Source organism: Oncorhynchus gorbuscha, linkage group LG21 (assembly GCF_021184085.1).
Source record: "Oncorhynchus gorbuscha isolate QuinsamMale2020 ecotype Even-year linkage group LG21, OgorEven_v1.0, whole genome shotgun sequence".
NCBI classification, from domain to species: domain Eukaryota; kingdom Metazoa; phylum Chordata; class Actinopteri; order Salmoniformes; family Salmonidae; genus Oncorhynchus; species Oncorhynchus gorbuscha.
The window spans coordinates 48407943-48418186 of record NC_060193.1 but is presented as its reverse complement, the minus strand read 5'-3'; the positions used below and the strand labels follow the sequence as shown (position 1 = coordinate 48418186).

Here is a 10244-nt window from a genome sequence, read left to right as displayed (position 1 = left end):
AAACATAACGATGGTCATTATGGCCAAACAGTTCTATTTTTGTTTCATCAGACCAGAGGACATTTCTCCAAAAAGTACGATCTTTGTCCCCATGTGCAGTTGCAAACCATAGTCTGACTAATTTATGGTGGCTTTGGAGCAGTGGCTTCTTCCTTGCTGAGCGTCCTTTCAGGTTATGTCGATATATGACTCATTTTACTGTGGATATAGATACTTTTGTACCTGTTTCCCTCAGCATCTTCACAAGGTCCTTTGCTGTTGTTCTTGATTTGCACTTTTCGCACCAATGTACGTTCATCTCTCGGAGACAGAACGTGTCTCCTTCCTGAGCGGTATGACGGCTGCGTGGTCCCATGGTGTTTATACTTGCCTACTATTGTTTGTACAGATAAACGTGGTACCTTCAGGCGTTTGGAAATTGCTCCCAAGGATGAACTAGACTTGTGGAGGTCTACAATCTTTCTTCTGCGGTCTTGGCTGATGTCTTTAGATTTTCCTATGATGTCATTACATTTACATTTAAGTCAAAGAGGCACTGGGTTTTATGACATCCAGTGTCAGTGCATCTAAAACTTAGAAATTACATTCACCTTAAAGGTACACACCTCCAACTGACTCATGTGATGTCAATTAGCCTATCAGAAGCTTCCAAAGCATGACATCATTTTCTGGAATTTTACAAGCTGTTTATTAAAGGCACAGTCTACTTAGTGTATGTAAACTTCTGACCCACTAGATTTGTGATACAGTGAATTATAAGTGAAATGATCTGTCTGTAAACAATTGTTGGAAAAATTACTTGTGTCATACACAAAGTAGATGTCTTAACCGACTTGCCAAAACTCAAGTTTGTTAATTAACAAGAAATGTGTGTAGTGGTTGAAAAATGAGTTTTAATGACTCCAACATAAGTGTATGTCAACTGCCAACTTCAACTATATGTCTTGCCTACATTGGACACCTAATCAACAGCAAACATCTCTCGCGAGGGCAGAGCAGTCATTGTACTGCTTCAACATAGCGATCCCAGATCCACACACGGCCCGCCTGCACGTCCTCCTGTCAGTCACCATCAAACCTAGCCCTGTCATTCATCATCTATCCCTAAACCTATCAGTCATCGTCTAACCCCAAACCTGTCAGTCATCGTCTAACCCCAACCCTGTCAGTCATCATCCTCTTTGCCTATCTCCTCCGGTAGCGGTGTGCTGAAGTCCTGAAAACATGTTCTGAAGTAGCCAACCAGGGACTCAGACAGGTGCTTCTGGCTCTGCAGGGACAGGAAGTGGCCCTCATCTGGGTAGAGCTGTCTCAAACAAAGGTCAAAGGTCAAACACAAGGTCAGTCAGGATAGTACTGTCCAGGATTGGGACTGTCATTTCTGTAGTGAATTGTGGTTACTCCTCTATCAGTTAGAAGGAACAAGAAGGTAACTCAATGTTTTTCCTGAGAGGTGTGTGTGTGTGTGTGTGTGTGTGTGTGTGTGTGTGTGTGTGTGTGTGTGTGTGTGTGTGTGTGTGTGTGTGTGTGTGTGTGTGTGTGTGTGTGTGTGTGTGTGTGTGTGTGTGTGTGTGTGTGTGTGTGTGTGTGTGTGTGTGTGTGTGTGTACGTGCGAGGGTGGTGGGTGAGTGAAAATATATCGGCTAGCAATCAAAATCACTTCAATAATCACATTATATAATCACTCATTCAACATTTTCATTCAAATGTGTTTATCACGGCTCGTACCTGCATTGTGTAGTTCGCTCCAATTTTGATCAAGTGCTTAATCAATTCTGCTGAATGTTGGAAATGAACATTTGCTGAGAAAAGAACAAAAAAGCACCAATTGGTTTTGCAAATTGACTTTGAATACAACACCAGTCACTGATTTTGACAGATTTAGGATCGCCTATTTTCCATTTCTGTTGGACAAAAGGGTATTTACCATCAGCGGTTCCATGAATCAACAGAAAATCCGGTCCTTGCGGTCCTTTCATCATGTTTCCTTGCAACCCTTTCATATTTGGAAGTACTCTAGAAACCTGAAAGAATAGATATGGGAGACAGTGTAACCTCAAGGTTTTCAATTTTTTTAACCATTATTAATTGACAAGGAGTCATGCTGAGACCAAAGTCTTTCTCACAGATAAGCCCTGTATACACATCAATATAAACATCAATATACACATAAATATTCACATCAATATACACTATACACATCAATATTCACATCAATATGCACTACCGGTCAAACGTTTTAGAACACATAACAGGTTTTTCTTTAGTTTGACTATTTTCTACATTGTAGAATAATAGTGAAGATATCAAAACTATGAAATAACACAGATAGAATCATGGAGTAACCAAAAAAAGTGTTAAACAAATCTAAATATATGTTATATTTGATATTCTTCAAATAGCCACACTGCATTGATGACAGCTTTGCACACTCTAAACTATACACATCAATATACACCAATTTTCACATGAATATGCACATCAATACACGAAAAGCAAAACAAAACCTCAGGTTTGAACAGAAACAATATCTGAGGGAAAACCAACCACAGCACTGAATAAATAGTTGTGAAAAGATCGCGTTAAACAATTAGCCTTGTTAAATCAGATTGCTCACTTATTCCTCCACTTCACAAACAATGCTGAGCACAGTGTTCAGTCTGGTTGAGACAGGCTACAATACAGGACTGGATCAAACCTGTCTAACACCCCAGGGGATCCAGTGTATTGCTTCATTATAAATCTTCTTCGGGATCGGTGTCACTTCCACGGGACGGTTAAGCTAATGTAGGCTAATGCGATTAGCATGAGGTTGTAAATAACAAGAACATTTCCCAGTACATAGACATATCTGATATTGGCAGAAAGCTTAAATTCTTGTTAATCTAACTACACTGTCCAATTTACAGTAGCTATTACAGTGAAATAATACCATGCTATTGTTTAAGGAGATTGCACAGTTTTGAACATGAAAGTTATTAACAAATTAGGCACATTGAAACAAAAATTTTAACAGAAATGCAATGGTTCATTGGATCAGTCTTAAACGTTGCACATACACTGATGCCACGTAGTGTCCAAAATCTAAATTGCGCCTGGGCTGGAATCATACATTATGGCCTTTCTCTTGCATTTCAAAGATGATGGTACAAAAAAAATACAAAAGAACGGTTGGTTTTGTCTTTGTATTATCTTTTATCAGATCTATTGTGTTATATTCTACTACATTCCTTTCTCATTTACATACATTTAAAAGTGTTTCCTTTCAAATGGTACCAAGAATATGCATATCCTTGCTTCAGGGCCTGAGCTACAGGCAGTTCGATTTGGGTGCCCCGCTATGTCATTTTAGGACCAGCAAAATTGAAAAAAACAACCCAATTTCAGGGGCTAATAACACAGTAATCTCAACAGAACTGTGCAAAAAACATTTGCGCACGTACACACGCATAAATACAAACACCCAACACACACCCAACACACACACACACACACACACACACACACACACACACACACACACACACACACACACACACACACACACACACACACACACACACACACACACACACACACACACACACACACACACACACACACACACACACGCTTCAGTGTGACAGTTCCCGCTGTTCTCCAATCTGCTGTGATATACTGTAGAACAACAAATAGAAAAGCATCAACAACAACAGATGGACTGTGATAAACAACTTACTTGATATCTGTTGTCGTTCTTTGACGTCAGGCCAAAGTATCGCTCTGAAAATGCTGAAGCTTCATGTGGAGGAAAGTGCGCAACATTTCAAAAAAGTATTCAGTTCTTTCATCTCCAATTTCATTGATAATCACATTTGTACAATATTTAATGTAATTTGTTGTGGAAAATGTACTCACACAAAACACACAGCACCGGTTACCCAATCCTAGATTGAGCCTAAATCTAGACTCAAAAACCTATTTCAATGGAGATTGTCCATTCAGCTTGCTTTTCAATCCAGGACTAGGTTTAATCTGTCAAGGAAACTGACCTAAAGGGTAAGATCATGGAGACATTACTTACCGTAAAGTTTCCAGTCAACCACTGGGGAATTAGCAGCTGCACACTTAATCAGCGCAGTGGACCTCAGAAGCATCAAGGTGAGGTAAGCACCATATCCCTGGAAAGAGAAGAAACACCTTCCCTTGTTGAACACGCAAGTGAGTGTGAAGCATGGTGATCAACTGAAAGACAGCAGTTAAACTTGCCTTTCCGTAGATTCCGATCCGCGCGCGGTCAATGTATGGGAGTGTCATCAAGTATCTGTAATAAGTCAATAAAAACAACCCAAAACCGAATGACTAATTATTTTTTACAGACATTTCATGAGGGCTTTAACACAGATGACTGACAGTGAAGTTAGAGGGCACAACCATGACATTCATTTTCAATGGATTTCAATGGAAAGGGGAAAATATTGTGTCGTACCATATTACATCCTGTCTTATGGTATTGTCTTATATCATATTGTATGGCATCACACCACACTGTATATAGCATTACATCTTATATATTGCATATCGTATCATATCATATAATAGTGTATATCGCATCGCATTCTATATTATATATATTATTTATATGTAAATAAATACATATATATAGATATTATATCATATACACTGCTCAAGAAAATAAAGGGAACACTAAAATAACACATCCTAGATCTGAATGAATGAAATATTCTTATTAAATACTTTTTTCTTTACATAGTTGAATGTGCTGACAACAAAATCACACAAAATTATCAATGGAAATCTAATTTATCAACCCATGGAGGTCTGGATTTGGAGTCACACTCAAAATTAAAGTGGAAAACCACACTACAGGCTGATCCAACTTTGATGTAATGTCCTTAAAACAAGTCAAAATGAAGCTCAGTAGTGTGTGTGGCTTCCGCGTGCCTGTATGACCTCCCTACAATGCCTGGGCATGCTCCTGATGAGGTGGCAAATGGTCTCCTGAGGGATTGCCTCCCAGACCTGGACTAAAGCATCCGCCAACTCCTGGACAGTCTGTGGTGCAACGTGGCGTTGGTGGATGGAGCGAGTCATGATGTCCCAGATGTGCTCAATTGGATTCAGGTCTGGGGAACGGGCGGGCCTTGCCTTCCTAGCATCAATGCCTTCCTCTTGCAGCAACTGCTGACACACTCCAGCCACATGAGGTCTAGCATTGTCTTGCATTAGGAGGAACCCAGGGCCAACCGCACCAGCATATGGTCTCACAAGGGGTCTGAGGATCTCATCTCGGTACCTAATGGCATTCAGGCTACCTCTGGCGAGCACATGGTGGTGCGGCCCCCCAAAGAAATGCCACCCCACACCATGACTGACCCACCGCCAAACCGGTCATGCTGGAGGATGTTGCAGGCAGCAGAACATTCTCCACGGCGTCTCCAGACTCTGTCATGTCTGTCAGTTGCTAAATACGGCTGCAAGAATCCTGACGAGAACCAAGCCTCTCAACTAGCCTCTCTACACTGGCTTCCTGTCAAAGCGAGGGCTGATTTCAAGGTTTTACTGCTAACCTACAAAGCATTACATGGGCTTGCTCCTACCTATCTCTCTGATTTGGTCCGGCCGTACATACCTATACGTACGCTATGGTCACAAGACGCAGGCCTCCTAATTGTCCCTAGAATTTCTAAGCAAACAGCTGGAGGCAGGGCTTTCTCCTATAGAGCTCCATTTTTATGGAACAGTCTGCCTACGCATGTCAGAGACGCAAACTCGGTCTCAACCTTTAAGTCTTTACTGAAGACTCATCTCTTCAGTGGGTCATATGATTGAGTGTAGCCTGGCCCAGGAGTGGGAAGGTGAACGGAAAGGCTCTGGAGCAACGAATCGCCCTTGCTGTCTCTGCCTGGCCGGTTCCCCTCTTTCCACTGGGATTCTCTGCCTCTAACCCTATTACAGGGGCTGAGTCACTGGCTTAATGGGGATCTCTCATGCCGTCACTGAAGGGGTGCGTCACCTGAGTGGGTTGATTCACTGATGTGGTCATCCTGTCTGGGTTGGCGCCCCCCCTTGGGTTGTGCCATGGCGGAGATCTTTGTGGGCTATATTCAGCCTTGTCTCAGGATGGTAAGTTGGTGGTTGAAGATATCCCTCTAGTGGTGTGGGGGCTGTGCTTTGGCAAAGTGGGTGGGGTTATATCCTTCCTGTTTAGCCCTGTCCGGGGGTGTCCTCAGATGGGGCCACAGTGTCTCCTGACCCCTCCTGTCTCAGCCTCCAGTATTTACGCTGCAGTAGTTTATGTGTCAGGGGGCTAGGGTCAGTTTGTTATATCTGGAGTACCTCTCCTGTCCTATTCGGTGTCCTGTGTGAATCTAAGTGTGCATTCTCTAAATCTCTCCTTCTCTCTTTCTTTCTCTCTCTCGGAGAACCTGAGCCCTAGGACCATGCCCCAGGACTACCTGACATGATGACTCCTTGCTGTCCCCAGTCCACCTGGCCATGCTGCTGCTCCAGTTTCAACTGTTCTGCCTTATTATTATTCGACCATGCTGGTCATTTATGAACATTTTAACATCTTGGCCATGTTCTGTTATAATCTCCACCCGGCACAGCCAGAAGAGGACTGGCCACCCCACATAGCCTGGTTCCTCTTTAGGTTTCTTCCTAGGTTTTGGCCTTTCTAGGGAGTTTTTCCTAGCCACCGTGCTTCTACACCTGCATGGCTTGCTGTTTGGGGTTTTAGGCTGGGTTTCTGTACAGCACTTTGAGATATCAGCTGATGTACGAAGGGCTATATAAATACATTTGATTTGATTTGATTTGTCACATGTGCTCAGTGTGAACCTGCTTTCATCTGTGAAGAGCACAGGGCGTTTGTGGCCTGCTGGAGGTCATTTTGCAGGGCTCTGGCAGTGCTCCTCCTGCTCCCCCTTGCACAAATGCGGAGGTAGCGGTCCTGCTGCTGGGTTGTTGCCCTCCTACGGCCTCCTCCACGTCTCCTGATGTACCGGCCTGTCTCCTGGTAGCGCCTCCATGCTCTGGACACTATGCTGACAGACACAGCAAACCTTCTAGCCACAGCTCACATTGATGTGCCATCCTGGATGAGCTGCACTACCTGAGCCACTTGTGTGGGTTGTAGACTCCGTCTCATGCTACCACTAGAGTGAAAGCACCGCCAGCATTCAAAAGTGACCAAAACCTCAGCCAGGAAGCATAGGAACTGAGAAGTGGTCTGTGGTCACCACCTGCAGAACCACTCCTTTATTGGGGGTGTCTTGCTAATTGCCTATAATTTCCACCTGTTGTCTATACCATTTGCATAACAGCATGTGACATTTATTGTCAATCAGTGTTGCTTCCTAAGTGGACAGTTTGATTTCACAGAAGTGTGATTGACTTGGAGTTACATTGTGTTGTTTAAGTGTTCCCTTTATGTTTTTGAGCAGTGTATATATACAGGTATATATATATATATATACACACACATACATATATTACATGCTGGTCAGAGGTTACATACTCCAGTGCAGCTATCTGGTCCTGAACATCCACGGTACCCAGGCGCTGGTGGACCTGCTGCAGGACTCTCAGGCCCCGGAAGCCTGTCCCCCTGCCGTCCAGCCTGGCCACGATCACCTCATCACAACTTACTAGCACTGAGTCCCAACCCAGCTCATACTCATCACTCACCGACTGACTGCCAGGCCCACCATCACTAAGAGAGGGGCGGTAGGGGGAGGGAGAGGGATGAAAGAGGGTGGTTAATTCAAGCTTCTCAAACAAGATGACAAATTTAAAGTTCCATATTATGTGAAAACATATTCCCGTAATTAAAGAAAGCATAATCTCACATCATGGACTTAGAAAATCATTGTGTTTGTTCTCAAGGTAACGTACTCAGTTCTAAGCGTATTGCTGAATGAAAATGTACTTATGACTGTGTAACTATGTTAGAACGCTAGGAAAGCGGAGCGATGCTTACACAATCAAAAGAAGGCCATAGAGAAGAGATTCAGAAAAGTCAAGTGGATAGGTAAGTTTCAAAGGCAGCTCTGTGAGGAAGAAAATACTCAATTACAGTAGTTATTCAAATAAACAATATACTGTAGAGAGAGAGAGAGAGAAATGTGACCGACAGACTATGGAGCAGAGAGAGAGAGAGAGAAACAGAGACTACACAGTGGCAGAATACCTGAACACTGTGACCGACCCAAACTTAAGGAAAGCTTTGACTGTGTACAGACTCAGTGAGCACAGCCTTGCTATTGAGAAAGGCCGCCGTAGGCAGACATGGCTCTTAAGAGAAGACAGGCTATGTGCACAATGCCATTGTAAATACATACCATATTTATGTTTATTTATTTTCCATTTTGTACTTTAACCATTTGTACATTGTTACAACACTGTATATACATATAATATGACATTTGTAATGTCTTTATTGTTTTGAAACTTCTGGATGTGTATTGTTTACTGTAAATTCTTATTTTTTATTTCACTTTTGTATATTATCTACCTCACTTGCTTTGGCAATGTTAACACGTTTCCCATGCCACTAAAGCCCCTTGAATTGAGAGAGAGAGAGAGAGAGAGAGAGAGAGAGAGAGAGAGAGAGAGAGAGAGAGAGAGAGAGAGAGAGAGAGAGAGAGAGAGAGAGAGAGAGAGAGAGAGAGAGAGAGAGAGAGAGAGAGAGAGAGAGAGAGAGGAGAGAGAGAAATATACACAGAGAGAAATAGTTAGTTACCAAAGTCTTCACTTGGAATAACCCTGACATCTGACTTAGAGATCTTTTTCATTTCCAAGGCAGCTCTCAGAGGCATGTTGTTGTCCAATATAAAGTAAGCTGTGAGGATAAAGTGTGAAAGTAACCATTGACACACTGTGTGTAAAGAGACACAAGGATAGCGATTATATGGGGTATTAAACATGATGGAAAAATCAATCAACATATTGTTTCATGAAGCACATTCATTTGAGTTGTACATTTTTCTAATACAGTTGGCTGACTTCACATAGGCCACTGCATCTGAACCACATGTCCTGTGATCCTTTGTTTTATACTGTCACCAATCACATCATTTCAGTACAATTATGCCTCATATTCAGTATCATTGAAAAGCATCCAGGCATATAAAAGACAAATCAATACAATTTGCATTCAAAAAAACACTTCCCAGATGCTCATTTAAACCTTGCCAGAACATTTCATTTGGACAGATGTTGAAAATCTATTTCACACGATGTGAAACACAGCCAACAATCTCGTGGCCAAATATGAAATAGGAACCATTAAAACAGGCTGGAAACAGTACAGTACAGTACAGGACACGAGAATTCATATCAATACTTAGTATTACTCACTGTTTCCATCATTAAAACTCTGCAGCATCACAGATGGAGCACCTGGACCTGTGGAGCAGAAGATACTCTAGCAATACTGCATGGCATCGTTTTGAGACTGAACAAAGGTTCAGTAGGATTTCCTAACATGGTTTTATAGTAGTATCGTAGCTAACCTAGGCTATGTGAGCCCAACGACGTCACCCGTGGGATATACTTATTAAAGCAGTGGTTCGGAGACCCATCTGGTAATGTATGATAAAATACATCATGGCATAATTACTCCCTAACCATGTCTCATACATTACCCAGAACAGGTTGTCTTTTACTACATAAAGCTGTATTTGGCTGAATTATATCCAGAAGGAAAAAGCACAGACCTTACCTTTACACTGTAGAATAACATGCTGTTTGTTCGGGCTGATGTCTGCATCAAAGAACGCGCATGCTTCCTGGTTCACCTCACAGGTCAAACATCGTTGAGAGAACAGACCAATAGTAGATGCACTGAAAGAGGGATTTTTGTGTTGGTTTGTTGAAGCACTTCTTCGCATTCTTGAGATAATTGCATTTCACCAATGTATTATGTCTATGCAATACTACGGATGGGGTAAGATACACTACGCTGTAGCTGAATAGGGCTGACAGCTCCTAGAATGCAGCTGAAATGTCTGGTGTTATTGAGAAGAATGTTTTCGACATACAGCATGCGCATTTTTTGATGGGGAAAAAGGTTTTGGAATCATTTCTCACCTGTACACGTGTCTCTTTTGTGGGGAGTCTTGAGTACTGATAAAATATCTATATAGGTGGAAGCAGAATGACTTTAACCAGGGCAAGTACAGGAATCTATAGTAACAAATAGAATAGTTTCAACAGAAGAGATGTTTGAAAAGAGAAAA

At 42.2% G+C, this 10244-nt stretch overlaps 1 protein-coding gene across 3 annotated transcripts in view; it reads right to left on the bottom strand.

Annotated features, from left to right (window-relative positions):
- Nucleotides 1–795: 795 nt before the first annotated feature.
- Nucleotides 796–10244, bottom strand: part of LOC124008279 (inactive dipeptidyl peptidase 10-like) — a 63755-nt gene continuing 54306 nt past the window's right edge. For all 3 annotated transcript variants that reach the window (XM_046319430.1, XM_046319432.1, XM_046319431.1), the window contains exons 15-26: nt 10096–10143; nt 9728–9849; nt 9364–9411; nt 8747–8845; nt 7985–8054; nt 7523–7717; nt 4249–4303; nt 4064–4160; nt 3719–3777; nt 1928–2024; nt 1729–1802; nt 796–1306 (exon numbers count right to left, since the gene is read on the bottom strand). In XM_046319430.1, coding sequence (XP_046175386.1) covers nt 1166–1306; nt 1729–1802; nt 1928–2024; nt 3719–3777; nt 4064–4160; nt 4249–4303; nt 7523–7717; nt 7985–8054; nt 8747–8845; nt 9364–9411; nt 9728–9849; nt 10096–10143 — 1105 coding nt within the window. In that variant the 3' untranslated portion in view covers nt 796–1165. The remainder of the gene's footprint in view (nt 1307–1728; nt 1803–1927; nt 2025–3718; nt 3778–4063; nt 4161–4248; nt 4304–7522; nt 7718–7984; nt 8055–8746; nt 8846–9363; nt 9412–9727; nt 9850–10095; nt 10144–10244) is intronic.